The sequence below is a fragment of the Dermacentor variabilis genome, chromosome 1, assembly GCF_050947875.1.
Source record: "Dermacentor variabilis isolate Ectoservices chromosome 1, ASM5094787v1, whole genome shotgun sequence".
Lineage (NCBI taxonomy): Eukaryota > Metazoa > Arthropoda > Arachnida > Ixodida > Ixodidae > Dermacentor > Dermacentor variabilis.
Genome location: NC_134568.1, coordinates 185695104 through 185712462, shown reverse-complemented (window position 1 = coordinate 185712462; position 17359 = coordinate 185695104). Strand labels below are relative to the sequence as shown.

The following is a 17359-nucleotide window of genomic DNA, read 5'->3' as shown; positions in this document are numbered from 1 at the left end:
CCAGCGATTATGTCATTCCTAAGTAAAAAATCCCGCCCAAATTTTACGTGCACGGTTTATAGGTTCCCGCATCCGTATATGGGCGTCTTACTGAATTCGACAGACTCTTCAGCTTCCCTTTAACCACTTCGGATGAGCACGGCTCATCTTTGCCGAACTGTCCCAAAACCGTTTTGTACGAGTGCAACTCATCTGCTCGAAATAATATCTCCATTTGAGCGTGTTGAACGAGAAATGCTCGTTTGCAGGCTCGTTAGTATGTCACTTCGCAGATAGCAGCACCTGGCAGGCAATTCTTTTTCAACCGCAGTCTCATGTTTCTTCAGGGGGGGGGCAACTCGTGTTAAAAAAGATGTCATCTGGTAGAGGTGACGCATGTGTTGCTAGTCCGTCATCACGGAAAAGAAGCCTTTCGCCGTTGTCAAGCTCTTTGGATGATAATGATTCAGACACTGAAGTTTACTTCATTTCTGGAAGCGAATGTGATAGCGATGACTTCAAATTAGCAATTGATCAGATGGAGAAGGCTGCTCAGAAGACACTTGTATACTCGGGTTCTCTCAAGCCGCCTTTATGCATAAGGCTTAGGCTTAATGGCCAACTCCCTTTTGCTGAACCTTGCATGGCCGAGTTTCGGTAGTAGCAGGACAAGCAGAAAACATGACAACACAATGTAATATAAAGTAGAACAATGTTTATTGCTCCAGAGGATTCACATGGAAGCAGGCTAGTTTACGACCGTGACGTTTGCTGGGGTCGATCTTGGGGCAAACAAAGGCAGGGCCCGACAAAGGATGGAAACCAGATGTTTACCTGAGGTCCTTCCTTTGTCGTGGCTCGCAGTCTTCTTCTTTCTCCTGCGTTTGCCTATTCTTGAGCCCCCTGCCATGTTCTTTGCGCAGCTCCGCGGCTACGCAACCATTACATTTGCAAACAATTTGCAAAAGGGTTGCGCTACCGCGAGAAAAGCCGTCTGACTCCCCGCACAGGAAGATGGGAAGAAGGTGTCTGCTCTCCTCGGTTCTGAAGTGTGCATGAGAGTGCGGGAAAAATGAACTTTCATAATTGCCACATCCCTCCCCCTTAAGACCGAACAGCGTCGGCGCCCCCTGCCGTGTTCTTTGCGTGGCTCCGTGGCCACGTGACCGTTACATTTGCAACCGGTTTGCCATCTGGCTCCCTGCATGGGAAGAGGGGAAGATAGTGTCTGCTCTCCTCACTTCCGTAGCGCACATAGGAGCACGGGAAAATATGAACTTCCTTAATTCCCACACACTATTGCCAGTGCGCGTCATTGGCGGCACATCTACATGAATGACATCTCCATGAAGCCTCCTTGGTTTCTGTTTTCCCCTGGTAAGGCATTGTCAGAATGACAAAACTGTCCGAACTTTGCTCTTGCTGTTTTTTAGTGTTGATTACCAGCGGGTAGCTGGCCTCATTTATCATGCAAAATAATAAACTTTATTATGCTAATTTGACTTAGTAAGTGCTTGACTTTTTGAACATCAAAAACTTGTTTTTAGAAAAAAAATATTCTATATCAAATTAAAAAAGAAAGAATAAGCAGTTTGGGCACAGAAATTGTGAAAATAATAAAATGGTTAAGGGGTTAAGTGTGACTGTAAGAGATAACAATCCGAGTCGATGCAGAGTGAAGAATAAAAAATTCACAAATCATTTTACCCTGCCTCAATAATAATAATAATAAAATTTGTCTCATGCAGAATACATACAAGAATACCATAAAATAAAATGAAATAAAACATGATAAAATAAACCTGAGCTGCTAGAAAGGAATTTTTGGCGAACTTCACTGCAATGGTAACAATAAAATTCAAACAGCGCTAAACGACAGGACCAGAATGAGGAGGAGACAAACACGGCGCTGAACTTACAACTGTTGTAAGTTCAGCGCCGTGTTTGTCTCCTCCTCATTCTGGTCCTGTCGTTTAGCGCTGTTTGAATTTTATTGTTACCATGCAACACCAACTCGCCAAATCCGCTGCCCTTCTGCAGTTCACTGCAATGCCAATATATTTTGTAGCACGTCTGAAGGACAGACATCTCAAAAGTGATGCTAGCTGTGAATACAGAGGCCTAGGTATAACAGCTTTGTATTATGATAAACATTCCATGTTCTTAGAAGTTTATGCAAAAACGTGGTACTTATAAATGTTAAGGAAAGCATGGGGGAAGCAAAATTCGACCTAAAGGAGAAGTGGGGAAGACATGGACTGTGAGCTACATGTAGCATTTTGCCCACTCCAGTTGAACCTGTTGAAGTCAGCTGTATTGTCTGAAATTTGTCCTCATACTATCAGAAAACAGAACAAAAGACTTACAAAAGAAATCTCATCAGCAGAGTTAAATTATTGCTCGTGTTTGAAATGTCATACTTGTGTGAGACTGCAGGTTTAGTAGTAATGGTGATCAAATCACTTGATCAAGTTGTTTCAAAGGCGTTTTCACAGTATGTGTCCCACATTTTTGTAGCCTGGCTGCACCGTGCATATGCATTTTTAATTAGTAACAATTCAGTTGACTGGCCTAGCCCTCCAAGACAGGTTTCTTTTGTTTTTTATGCAATTCCTCTGGAAAATAAGTGCCAACCTCTGATCCATGTAAAGGATAGTAACAATGGACCTAATGTAGCCATGATGTCTCATAAAGCAACATGTGCTGGTTGTGCTTGAGCACCGCACCCACTTATTGGCAATGCAGGCACTGTCCACAACAGCAGTTTACAGGAGAGTAAAGAAAGTCACTTTCTTGTATGGAGTGTCAACCAGTCCTGCATTGCAGCTGGACATAGCCAAATCTAAGCACATGTTTTCATGCCTGTGAAGTGCCCACACAACTTCTGAAAACTTTCAGTTTTGCTTTCTTATAATTTTAATTGCATTACATGCAATTTTTTTTTTCTGGTTATATACAGTGATTAAATTTTATGTCATACTATTCACTGTCATTTGCAATGAGAACATCAAAATGTTCGGAAAGCTGCGAGTGCAATTTCTGCCAATACAATAGAAAGGCTAGTGAAAAAGGGATCAAGATATGGAACCGATATAGAACTGCAATGAAAAATTCAGTATTAACTACTTTTGAAAACGCTCCACAATCGTGGTAGCTGTGTAACCAGCCTACCATGAACATATAGCCACAAGAATACCTTCATATAATGTCTTAATAACTAAGTTACAGGCATTTAATATGTGACTAGATGGCCACCACAGTTTTTTAATTGCCTTCGCTACCGACCCCACAGGCACGCTGTCCTGCTCACTGCGTACTGTCACCAACTTCGTGCAGCGAAGCGAGAGCTATGGGCCCTGTCTACTAAGTAGACTAGAGGACCACATGGGCTCTTTCATTGTCTGCCTCCACTCACGCCAACTGAATGGAAGCTTCACAGAAGGATAAGGATCAGTGGCACACAATGCAAGGGTGCCTTGAGGGCCCTTTAAAGAAAGCCCCCTCCCCAACCCTCACCCCAGCCAACCCCCACTAAAAGACAGATGGACACACAATCATGCACGCACACAACGTTGAAGGTTAACTGACTGCTTACCTGTGATCTGCAGCTCAATGCATTGAACATGTCAAAAAAGACAAAGCAAGTAAATGTCATGGTGGTGTCCCTTGGTGTTACGATTTGGTCACTCATCTAAAGAGGCAGAGGAGTAAAAGAAGCATTCATTCATGCTGTCTCAAGTTTTCAGGTGTGCATTTAATATTGAGGTTGTGACAACTATTCAAGTCACAAGAGGCTTTTTTATTGCCTTGGTAGAACAGCTAGAACACAATACATAAGACACAGCAGCAAGAGTGCCCAGAAAAGCAAAAGTTCTGCCACAGACATAACCAATTGGGGAAAAAAAGAAAAAAAAAAGACAAGACACCCCTTGACACAGTTGATTGCACTATTTATAATAAACCAAACTGCCAGGTAAGATTTATTCATTATATACCAAACTGTTTAAAAAAAGTGACTCTCAAAATGAGGTGAAAAATATGGTGAAATTTATTGTCAATAAAAAGTTACTTTGCAAAAGTTTTTCCAATGTACATTCAGAAATCATGGTTTGTAAATTGCTAAAAACAGACAAGTGTTCATCAGTTACATCTCTGCTGCAGACTAGCTGCTTTAGGGTTGAAATTAAGCAAAGGCAGTTAATGCATCAATAGCAGTGGTCTAAATTTTAACAGAGCATTGTGCTACGAGAAAGTGCACATCATTGCACTGAAAACTGCAGTACCAATCTCTTGTTAATATCGCCACAGGCTGTTGCTTTCCTATTCAAAATCACTAGTAAAGAACTTCATATAGAATCCGACATGTTGGTGCTGTGTACCATATTTTTGTGCACATAACCCGCACCAAAATTTAAAAAACATTTAACAGTAAAGTCGAGCTGCAGGTTATACACAAATTTCGCCTTGAGGTGTGGCTTAAGGGCAGTGCCCGCCGCACTGCCATGGAGCCATGCCTCAAGGCAAGGTTCTCTGCCATTCAAAGTCTCGTCATCTCCTAGGGAACCCTACGCCAGCGTGTTCCAAGCTCTCTTTCATTTGATGGTCGCCATCTTGCGTTTAGCAGTTAGCGAATGACTCATACAGTGCCGGCAGGCTCATACTTCACCCATTCCCATGGCGCTCCTTCGGTCCGTGTGAAGCGCTTCGTGATAAGGCGGTGAGCCAAATAAGCAGCCCTTGCACTGCCCGTGCAAGGACTGCTCCATCCACGCGTCATCCTTTGTCATGTGAATTCTAGCTGCGAAGTGATCTGATTCACATCACACATCACGTGACCGATTCGCCTGGGATAATGTGCAGCGTGTGAACCAGCTGTGTTAGCATTGCCGAAGAATGGAGGAACAGAGCCGCTGGCCGAAGTTACAGGGTGGACAAGTTGAGCATTCATGAATGAAGACTGTTTTTGCAAAGATTTGAAGGTTGTTTTATGTAATCATTTTCTCGGATTATACGCACAGATATATATATATATATTTTTGTTTTCTTTTTTTTTCTTTCTGGGCTGTTTTAATTGGGGGTGTGGGTTATATGCAGTGGCAGGTCATACGCGAAATAAGGTACATCACTCTGCAGAACTTAAGGCATCAATCACTTTTGCAGAAATTTCAGTGAAGAGCAACGCTCCTGAAGCTGAAAGATAGACATGAGAGCAACAAGGGAAGAGGTGAAAGCCTAGCAAAAGCTTAAACAACCAGCCGCATGGCTGCAAGGTTTGAATTAACACGTCATTGTACCAGTGGGGACACCACCAGAAGAAGGCCTGCCTATATGTGCCACTTGCAGAATGCTGACCGGTTGGTAACTGAAATCCAAGGTGAACTAAGAAAGGAACTCAGCACACAAAGAGTTTCACAATTTAAGGGTGGATGAGGGAGGCTAGCACATTTACTGCAAACGTGATGTTGGTCAACACATGTTTGCTTTATCAGGGATGTAATGAAACTGCGTGCATGCAAATTTTCATGGTTGCACTGTCTTCATTTATAATAATTAAGCATATATTTTTAACAGAGCAGCGAGTGCATTTTAAGTAAGCTCAAATGTAACACAATGTGGTTAGCCGTTTAGAATGCCATCGCAGAAAAACTGCATATCATCACCCACTTTGCGGGGATCAAACAAATGTGCGCTTTCAATATCTGAGGTAAGAAGAGCTATCTGAAGATGAGGAATTCATGTGCCTATCGGGGCGCAATGCACATGATGATGCAAGCGTTTGGCGAGTAGGGGTTCTGCCATAGCTGTGGCTATCTTTGGTGAAAGAGCATTAATAAGTGGCTTGTTTATTTTGTCATATACTTGTGTTCAATGTGACCACCAAGAAAAAAAAGTAAGAAACCATTTTGCTGCAGTAACAGAGAAAGCATCCAACTTTTCATAATGTACCGTATTTACTCAATATGTTTACTCGAGTAGACCACATCGGTGATCGGTCTGGACTAACGGCCACTTGTGTGAAGCGGAGTTAGTTTGGGCCTGCAGATGGTTGACTGGCATTTACCGAAAACGCCTACCAAATTCGTGCATGCACTTACTGGATGAAACAGTATGAACTCGAGTGTGGCATAATGCCAATAAAGTTACAACTGATTTTGCACAGCATAGCCTAATGTGACAGTATTGCGAAATCAAGGTCACAGCGTGTTTATTTAGGTGAACACAAAACATACCTGCAGCATCAGGCATCATGAAATTTCAAGTAAATTATAATTTAATGGAGCACAACAAAGAGTAAAGGTCTGTAAAATATTCTGCTGTGCTGGCACTCTAAAAAACAAGAAAATCGATTTTACTGTCACAAATTACTTGTTAGGACTGCCCAATTATTGTGTTCACTTCCACCGATGAAATGCTGAGTCAGGGGCCCAAGGGAATGATGAAGTAAATTTGGCGGCCCGCCGGCATTGAAGTGCTTGGCCAACGCTGCACACAGCAAGGAGACAATGCAAGCTGCTTGCGAGGCCGGACTAGTGGTGACCTCGGATACATGGCGAGACACGAGAGGGGGGGGGGGGGCAACATCGGCGACACAGATGCTCTTTTTCCAGGCAGTTTCGGTTTCAAAGAGCCTGCCAAGGGGAACTAATTGTTTGTGTAGCTCCCACATAAAATCCGCTATTCAAGATTTAATTGTTGAGATAGGTAGTGTCGAGGACGGGCTTCAAAGTACTCATTTGCTGTAGCCACCTATGGTTGTTAATTAAAAAGCAAATTACTGTAACTTCACTAATTATGCACATAATTGGGGAAATTGCTCTGTATCTAGAGGCTGCCAAACCGTACACTCGAATGGTAAACATAACATTACAGTGATTTTTTTTTTCTAATTTTAAAAATTTTGTGCAGCTAAAAAAAAAGCACCCTGTATAGTGATTAAACTTACTGATGAAAAATAAATTGCACACTGGAAGCAAGGGAAAGGACAAGTCATGATTACAGCAAAAAAGGCATGCAGGCTTCACCTCTTTTCGGAAGATAAACAAGGTTCCGAGAATGATGATGAGCGAAGACAAGACCACATTGAATATAAGATCTCTTGTGATCATCGGCTGCTTGGTGTTGCGTGGAGGCTGTTTCAACACATCATGGTCCACAGGCTCTACACCAAGACTACAGGGGGAAGAATAAAGCAGAGAGAGAGAGAAAAAAAGAGAGAGCAACACTCAATTAACGTTAATAAAATGTACACACACTTGACGTATTATTTTGTTCCCAGTACCTGGTAACATTGATTGATTGACTGATTGGATTACAACCCCAAAGTAACTTATGGGTTGTAACAGAGACTGTAGTGGGTGACTCTGGATTAATTTTGACCACCTGGGGTTCTTCAACGCGCACCCAAAGCATGATACATAGGCGTTTTTGCATTCTGCCCCACCATAATGGAGCCACCACAGCTGGCAATCAAACCCATGTCCTTCTGCTTGGCAACAAAATGCCATCGATAATTTGGCTATAGTACTATAGTATTCATAGGAGAGCAGATGGTTGGGCTAGTTGGTTGAAATGCATGCTGAAAAACATTGGCGCACAGGCAAGAACGATAAAAAAAAAAAAATTGGAGGCTTATCAAGGTTAAGCCCAGTGGATGCGAAGCATCCACTGGGCTTAACCTTAGCGTATCCTTAGCGTTTGGAGGCATCTTGACCGCATACACGCCCGGCGCAAAGACGCTGGCGCGGTTGCGGGCACAGAGACTGACACGACGGCGGGCGCGCGCCGCTTCATCCCTGGCGTGACGTCACATATCACGTGATGCAGCGATGGTGGCGCCGCCGCCGCGTCGCGCGCGACGGCGCGAACCGAAGCGTGGAGGCCTCCGCTGGGCGACGTCCGACGGCGCGATATGAGGCCCCATCTGCAGCCGGTGTGACGTCATAACGTGACGTCACATCATGTGATCTCACTACAGGGTCAATGGTGGCCACTGCCGGGAGGCGACCGACGGCGCGATATGAGGCCCCATCTGCAGCCGGTGTGATGTCATCACGTGACGTCATGTCACGTGACCTACTTGAAGGTCACTTGAAGGTCAATGGTGGCCACCGCCGGGAGGCGACCGACGGCGCAATATGAGGCCCCATCTGCAGCCTGTGTGACGTCATCACATGACGTCATGTCATGTGACCCCACTTCAGGGTCAATGATGGCCACCGCCGGGCGTCGCGCGAAGGCCCGCAACCTACGTTAATATGCTTCGCATAAAAAGAAGATCCAATGCAAACCGCTCTTCGACAAAACAACAATTCTATTCAGGCACAATGATCAACTCGTGCGTGAGCTCATGGAAGTCTTCCATATGCGTATCAGTGGAGATTAGTGCGTCAGTCAGACTTTTGTCCACTTCTCTGATAGGGAATTTCAGTTCTTGACCAACTCAATCGGGTACACATGTTAAAGATGATAGCCTTGTTTTTGTTTTGTTTCGGTTTTTATTTGTGCATGTGTTTGGAACAAACTTCAGTAGTGAGTTGGTGCTCATCCTTGTTGTTTCTCAGCTTGTCCTTGTGTCTCTGTGCACATTTTTTCAGTATCTATAGCATCCATATTGGAAAGTCTTGTCAGGTGGCACAACACTGCCGCAATTACGAAGCTATTCAAGCAACAAAATCATGCTACTACAGCTAACAGGGCATTGAAACTAAACTAGACCAAAAACCAGGAAAAAAATAATAATTTAGGCATGAACCACAACTGAACCTGAAAAACTGAACTAGAATGTCATTATTTTTGTTTATGCTGGAACAAAATTAATAAGAAAATATAACTGTTTTTGGTTCAGGTTGGCCACATTCTCTAGAGCTTTTCATCTATGCATTGACTGCACTTATGGCTTAACCATGCTGTACCTCATTTGTTAAGGCACACAAGCTTGCTGTCATGTTAGTAGTGGCAACACCGTTGCTGCAGTTTTTAATGTATGGTGTTGAGGCACGCATGTTAGTAAATACACTCACCAGCATTTGAAATTTGTGACTGTCAAATAACTCTTTGTTGGTGGGACACCTATGCAAATATATTTGTTGCAATGAAAAAGTGCTTTGTAGCTGACCTGTTGCTTCGAACTCCAGCGGAATATTAACATAGTTGACGTATACTGAAGTAGGCGCAGTGGAAATTACGTATTGCTTTTGATGAACTGCATCTGAGGTGTCCTTCCACAATACAATTGTTTATAACCACATGAACAGTAACTACTCGTTAATTCAACTCTCATTAGTTCGGAAAATCTAATAATTCGATCTCGTTATTTGGTCCCGGCAGGCGTATGCATTATTTAGTGCAATCAAATTCTCGTTAATTTGGGCGTACTTGACCGCACATTGTTTGATTCATACAACTCTTGGAGCTCCGCGAGCACAGAGTGCCGCAAATGTGTGACGCAAAAGAACAAGAACGGCACTAAAGTCCAACCGAAACGAAGCGGCAGAGTCCGCATCACCATAGTCATCAGCACAAATCCTGCGTGAACAACAGCAACGCCGGAACACTTTGTGCCTATTACATCTTGAATCAGTGTGCGCGCCGGCCGCAAACCTTTAGAACTGCAAGATCACCATCTATGATTGCATCGATCATGGTAGTATTGTCCACTACCATGATCATGCAGTATTGTCCACGGCGACTGCAGCAAACAGCAGTTTTGTTTTGACTCAATGCACGCATCAGCCGCGTGCCTACATAACTGCTTAGTCATCATCCATGACCACGTCGATAGCAGGCGCAGTTTCGTCCGCAACGGTTATGGCAAACAGTAGTGTCGTTTTGACTCTATAAAAACGTCAGCCACGTGCCTTCATAACTACACAGTTGCCACCCATGATCGTGTGAACAGCGACTGCGGTTTTGTCCGCAGCGGTTGCGGCAAACAGTAGTTTCATTTAGACTCGGTACGCACATCGGCCGCCTGCCTTCAAAATTTCGTAGTCGCCAACCATGATTGCATTGATAGCGACCACGGTTTCATCCGCAGTTGTTGGAGCGAAGGGTGGTTTCATTATGACTTAGTGCAAAGCTGTAGAAGATGAAGAGCACCAGTTACATCGAGATGAATGGATGATTGGTTCGCGACCAGCTCACAAACGAAAAAAATAAATAAATAAATCATCGGGATGTACGTGGTACGTGGACGTGGTAGTGACAATTCTGTCTCAAGTTAAGGTGTGCGCCGTGACCGCACTGCGAAGGAAATCGCGAAGCCTTCACCACTGTGGGAGCCAATCAGTCATGAGATGACAAGAATTGCAGCTTCTACACTACTTTTGTGCAAAACAGGAAGTGGATTCGCTCATTCATTCAATAAATAAAAGCGTGTTGACGTAGCAGCATGTTTTTATTTTTTTCTTGATACCTTCGATAATTCGACATTTGGTTAATTTGAACATTATTTTCGGTACCGCGAAAGCTGAATGAACTAGGTTTTACCGCATGCATTTGAGGTCTCATAAACAACACCATGTACCCTCTATTTTTTAAAAAAAGAAAAGATCTTTCTATGCAGCTCAGGAGCAAAAATAAAAAGTTGCATTCTGGGGTTTTACAATCAAACCATGATTTGATTATAAGGAACACTGTAGTGGAGGACTCTGAGTTGATTTTGATCACCTCGGGTTCTTTAACGTACATCCAAAGAATGGCACATGGGCATTTTTGCATTTCAACCCAGTCGAAATGCGGCCGCCATGGCAAGAATACCATCCTGCACCCTCAGGCTTAGTAGCGCAATGCCATAGCCACTACGCTACTATGGCGGATTGCTGATCCAGAACGAAACACCACAACGAAAATGTTTCAGTGTGAAAGTTTGACTGCCAGCTAAAACCACATATTTAGCTGACAGCACGGTATTGCTTCCACTAAAATGGGTGTCATTTAACATCAACAGGGGAGAGATTTACAAGGCGTAAACATTGCACTAGTGTATACAACAAAGGTGAGAAGCATTGCATTTGCTTTTCACACTGATGTATGCTAAGATGTCTGAGCTACGCAAGCAGCAGCCATATAAGCCTCTGAACACATCAAAGTCTGACACGATGTGCCAGTAAAAAGGTAGTTCTCTGCTTGTCATGAAAACTACACATACAAACATATTTTGCTATGTGGCAGTTAGACAATTTGTTGTAACAAGATTTTTTTTTCTCTGATAAAGCTTAATTGTGTTCTATAGGAAAAATACTGCAGAAGGAGCACTACTCCATTGTTTATGTACATATTCAGGTATTTTATATGATGACGATGACAAGGTGTATTTATTGAGGGATGGCTCGAAGGCTTATAATGAGGAATAGGAAGAGGAGGGGGGAAGCGTATTCAGAGCCGTCCTAGCAGCTGCGAGTCCTTGGCGAAATCCAAGACCGAGTCCAGAATGACCCTGTTGGAATCCATCGAGCCAGTTGCCGGTCTAATCCACAATTTTACATGATAACTTAAGGAAGCTGAATGCAAAAGCACAATGAAGACACTTTGCTAACTACATAAACTGATGTAACTGCCTTAAAGTGGTTAATTTGGTGATTACATAAGTTTATAAAACTGCAAAAATCAAATGAAAAATGTACAGGCATAACAACAATACAACCTCTGTGCTGGTGGTCCATCCATGATGATGTTTATCCAAAGAATTTGCATTGCATTCAGAGGGTTGGGAATCTTCATTAGTGTGGACAATGCAATCAGAGAAAGAGCTGCAATACTCCTGGTGGAAAAAATTTTTAAATAACTTCAGGTCAGACAACAAATCACAACACTATATTTCACAGTAGAAACAACAAACAAAGCAGACAAATTATCCAAATGAAGTGAGTTTAGACATACGTGCTTAGCTGGAACGTAACAAAATTCCTGATGTTGTAAAATATGCCTTTTCCTTCTTCAATTGCTGCCCTGAAGAAGCAAATAAGAAACAAGAAAATGTGTACATAATGTCTGTCACAAATAAGAGTCTTGCAGAGTAGTGCAAGGATTTCATTGGATTCATGTGAAAATGTACTAATGCAAAGACAACAGAACGTTGGACAGTAACATTTGAAAACTTGAACATACACGCTCATTATGTAAAATTGAACACTTGTAAAATGAAAATAAGCAGAAACCAGATCTATGCCCAAAAGCTGCAAAGGGCACACCAAAATATTTGAGGGCTAGTCGGGAAGCCTTAGGTCTTCAGGCTAGGAAAACGGTGCAGCTTCAACATGTGTGGCTGCACAACAGAAAATGTGCAGGTTCTGTCAATATGCAGGTCAAACATTTCTCGACAACTGAAAGCAGCCAGATTTTGTGTCAGGGCAATGTTCCCACACATTGTGGTTTCACACAGAACAAGGCTATGTTTACAAGGAGGTGGCTCCAGAGTGTTATGGAAATCCACTACTGCAGAAAGTAACAGGAAGTTTGGGTATATGCATCTCAATGTAATAAAACTACAGTCGACTTCCATTAATTCGACCCTGATGGAACTGGCGAAATTGATAGAATTATCCAGCGGGTCGAATTAAACAAGATGCAGAAAACATGCCAAAATACACTGCTGATTCATTTGGCAGTATTTGCCCTATTCTAAACACTGCTGATTCATTTGGCAACATTTGCCCTATTCGAAATGCCCCCAAAACATATGCAAAAAACTAATGTAGGGATCAGATTACAGCTCTTAAAGTAGAAATATAACACGCACCCGATATTTTAAGCAAAAAATATTGTTGCACGAAAACAACTGGTTTCCTGAAGTCAGCTTTCCCACGCAGTTTTTAAAATTAGCTCCGCTGCAATATATCCGTGTTATGCGGTCCAGAATACGACCATTGCGAAGGCGGTTAGGTTATGTGCACAACTGCATTGTGCAGGCAATATTACGCTCAATTTTCTTTAAAAGAAAAAAAAAGTAACTCATATGAATGAGGTAAATACCGTAATCAGACATTGTGAGCTATGGTTATTGCTTAAAAATCTACCTAGTATGGCCCAAAAATATGCGTTTTCAACAAGATGACACATGTTCAACACATTCAATGACCCCTAAGCTCTGTTGGGAAAGACGCTGCTACTAAAGTGGTCGCTATCAGGCTCACTATGGGGGTCAGGTGCTGGCGTGCTGACTGGTGAAGTGCAAATCATTCAGCGAAAGCCAATTTTAGGATCGAATTCACCAAAAATCAAGTTAACCGGAGTCGAATTAATGGAAGTCTACTATATACCCTAAACAATTGCAAGTCTTGGATTCATGCTGTTGGCCCACTTTTCCTTGAAGGGGACTCATCATCACAATACTGGGTGTTTTAGCATTGACCGTCTTCAAATATTCAAAACGGAAGACTCTAGACAAAATACAAATTTTTGCCGGCTAAAATTACAGCAGTGGCTAATAATTGGGCAATAACTTCCAATAAATTCTGTAACTGATTTTCACTAGTGAGCTTTCTAATTAGTGAATTAGCACAAAGATTAAAATTGTGCAATTAAAGCCGACCAGAGCTCAAGGCATGCCAACTAACCATGAATCTTGATATATTAGCACCAGCTTGAAGATACAGCCTACGCCTGTTATAACGGACCCGTGTACAACAGACTTTCGGATATAATGGACCGTACTTCAGCCTTAGTTTGTTCTACCTATTTTATTAATGCAACGAAGTTCACATTTAACAGGCCCCGCTACAATGGACTACTGGCTACTGGGGACGATATTAGCGGCCATTTTTTTTCAAAATCGGGCTTATAAGACATACTTTTGCCGTGCCGACATGGGCTGATAAATGACTTGCGAGGGTAAGCTGACGATCGCGGCTCAATATTGTGCGTGCAAGAAAAGAAGGGGGAGGGGGGGGAGTGTAGCGAAAGAGGGGGGTTCTGCTCCGGTGGCTGCTGCTTACTGCGCAGGCGTCGTATCTTGAAAGTGATCTGCAAGAAAGTGCACGCCACGCGGGTCTCACCTTCAAAGCGATTCATGATGTTGACAAAGTGTGTCCAGTGCCAGTAGCTTTGTATGCGCTGTGCTTTCTACGTTTAGTTCGCATTGAAGCGAGAGACAGCATAAAGGCCAATTCACTCACTGCTCCTGCCGTGCTTAGCTTGCTTAATTTGCAATCACAATCGATGCTTCGCCTTTCAGGCGAAACTCTGACATTTTTTGTTTGTTTTTTTATTGTGTAGGTTCATCACTCACTCTTTACAATAAAGTTGTTAGACATCACAACAAAAGTTTCCGAAATGAGGCATTTCAGATATTACATATTTCGGATAAAACGGTCGTTTTTTGTCAGATTATCATGGTCCGTTGTAACGACAGTCAACTGTACCAATCCTGGTCTCAAATTTACAGCAAATACATTGGTTGTTCACGTATCATTATCACAAAAAGCCCTTGTCAAACCTTTGAGGGTTGCCACCATATATGTACAGTGGTTACTGAATGTTTAAAAAAAACATGCCTTTTTGGACTGAAGTGCAGCCTAGCATTGGTCTGCAGGTACTGCAACCTCCCATTACTTCTAAACAATTTCTTATTGTGCTGTCACTCCTTGGTTTCCGTCAGAACTGATTTTTCGCTTCGCACTATGGTGGCTGCCACTGTGGTGGTTTAGGAGTAATCCCGCTACATTTAGTTTACAGCTGCATGCTTACGTCCGCACTTGCGTATTTTATTATTGGCACTCTTGTGTACGTTGTTTTGAGCTACAGCTGTTGCGAAAACTGACAGTTATGTCGTTTCTCATCTTTCGCGCGATTGTGAGATGCTTGCCTGCATGGCTCTCCTGTAGATGTGTGATTACTTTGTTTACAGGCTGGCGTTGCAAACTGGCAATACTTCTGTGTTTGTATGTCCTTTTGAAAGACATGCAAGAACTGATAGAATTGTGTATAGTGATAAAACAATTGATTATTGCCAATTTCTCACTTGCTTTACTTTTCTAAAGGGTGCACACAACTGAATTTGCATGCGGGCACTCAAAAGGCATGCCTCGCTTTCATATTCCCTACCCATCCACTTCATTTTCCATTCTTGCAGCCCTTTTTCATTGGTTCAGATGTGTCTTGTAGGCCAATGCATTGCCATCTTTGCTGGACCCAGCCCCTCGGCGCGACATATGATAAGGATTTAAAATGGAACATTACAAAATGTAGACTCGAGTTGCTTTAGTTTTATTATTGAACAATATTCAACAATATGTCATGTGTTATAGTGCATTTCTAAAAAGATGTGACCCTTGAAGGAATAAAGGACACCTGTCACCAAATTTTGGATATTGCAAAGACGAGTGTGGTGTCTATCATGCAGTGACAATTGTGTCTGTAAATTATTACACCGATTTATGCCATTAAACAGCTGAAAACTCAATTCAAAGCCTGCATGCTCTTCTTGGAGAAGCCACTCTCCCAGCAAGCATAGAGCCCGCTGGCCTCATTTCTGTTTCACATGTTGGTTTCCACAAAGTGCCAGCAATAATGTGAACTCGCCAATTCCCATGAAACACAGAGGACACCACCAAAAATGCAGTTCACTGCAAGACAGGAGTGACAAAAATGCAGAACGCAAGGAGGTCGCAACTCAAATATCGCATGGTCCCTTGGCTATGATATGAGAGAAGGCAGGGGAGGAACGTTGTTTGTGCTCGCTGATCAAAGAAACGAGACAACACCTCTCTGGCCAAGAGGGTAGCTAGCATCCTTGCAGCATTGGACCAAAAAATTTCATTTGCTTCTATTTCTGCCATTACTAAGCCGTTTTAAAAAAAAATTATTGGGATAGTAGGCTCCGGCAAAGGACTTCTATCAGTGCATAACCAAAATTTCAGACGTGGCATGGTGAGGAGCCCTTTAAGGAGCCAATATGGGAAAAAAAAAAAGGGTTTTCTTTCAGTAAATATGGTCTCACAGTGAATGAGCTTGAAAACGGCTCATATTCACTTAAACTCCTCAAATCCACAGCTCATCATTTGAATTATTAGAAATTGATTTGAATATTTCATGAGTGAAATTATCACTGGATACGTGTAAAATTGTGTGAAAAAATAAGTCCCTTCAGATTTTCAAATGCCACCTGGTCACCATGTGACAGTGGTTCACAGATGACAGATTGCTGAAAAGCCTGTAAAGTGAGCCTATTCAACAAAAAATCTTTAACACCCAGTTATTATAAGAAATGATTTTTCTGGCCAGTCCATATCCTGCACAAACAGTGCAACAAACTAGTTATGCTAGGTATCCTGATAAAGCTGTTGCTGCCTGCCAGTTAGGGAAGCCTTTTACGACAAATTGAAATGTATGAAAAAAAAGTAAAAATAGTGTCATTAGCCATACTTTGGAAGCAAGATGAGCACAAAATATTTATATTTCAATTACAGTGAAACTTTTACACATTTTTCATAATGACAGCTGCATGACCCCCATTACTGAATAAAGGAAATCTGACAACATTTAAAGCATCGCTTACATGATGGTGGAGAAGTCGTCATCAACAAGAATCATGTCAGCTGCTTCCTTACAAACATCCGTGCCAATTTTGCCCATGGCAATACCAATATCAGCTTTCTTCAAAGCAACTCCATCATTCACACCATCACCAGTCATTCCTACAATGTAGTTGTTCCGCTGCAGAGCCTAGAATAGCAGGACACCACAGTAAACATAAAGAAAAGGCAGAGAAAGTGACAAGGCAATCTTTACCTTTCAACCAGTTCAATAATGCTCAATGAACAGCTGCATATATCAAGCTAGCTACTAAAACATTTATTATTAGCAAGAAATGTCATTAAGAAATTGAGAAGCTATAAATTCTTGAAACACTACACCAGGAAACAATTTTCCTTAGTGCTGCGGCCAAAACTGGGGCCAGAAATTCATGACGGACAGGGCGCATGGACGAACCCATCTGTCTGTCTGTCAAGAATCTCCGCTCCCCATAGTTTTGGCACAAAGAAAAATTTTGCTGTTTTTTTGCATGAATTAAATTGACTGGCACATGTATTAAAGCTGCTGGCACTTGGCATAAACATCCTGGCGCATGGATTAAATTCACTGGTGCGTGGCTTATTGTGCTGGCACTGGGATAAAACATGTTGGTGCGAGGATTAAATGTTTGCCACTTGGATCAACCCCTCCCGTACCATGCTATTTTGCCAAATTCAGATAAAAGATGGCCAAATTATTTTGAAAGACCACAGTTGCCAATATGTTTCACCTCCTCAGAAAGAATGTTTTCCCTCCACAGATTCGCTTGTGCTTGTGCTATCCCATGGAGTGTGTGCTCCATCTACCAAAAGCAAGACTAAGGACTGAGGCAAAACAAGGCTTGTCCATGGCATTGCTGGAAAAAGCA

The 17359-nt window shown here is 42.4% G+C and overlaps 1 protein-coding gene across 3 annotated transcripts in view; it reads right to left on the bottom strand.

The window, feature by feature from the left end:
* SPoCk (secretory pathway calcium atpase) overlaps nucleotides 1-17359 on the bottom strand; it is a 131594-nt gene that overhangs the window by 39280 nt on the left and 74955 nt on the right. For all 3 annotated transcript variants that reach the window (XR_012829881.1, XM_075700922.1, XM_075700918.1), the window contains exons 18-22: nucleotides 16475-16641; nucleotides 11860-11928; nucleotides 11624-11740; nucleotides 7002-7149; nucleotides 3575-3670 (exon numbers count right to left, since the gene is read on the bottom strand). Coding sequence is in view for 2 of the 3 variants with exons in the window: in XM_075700922.1 (XP_075557037.1) it covers nucleotides 3575-3670; nucleotides 7002-7149; nucleotides 11624-11740; nucleotides 11860-11928; nucleotides 16475-16641 (597 nt within the window). In the remaining variant the exon portion in view is untranslated. The remainder of the gene's footprint in view (nucleotides 1-3574; nucleotides 3671-7001; nucleotides 7150-11623; nucleotides 11741-11859; nucleotides 11929-16474; nucleotides 16642-17359) is intronic.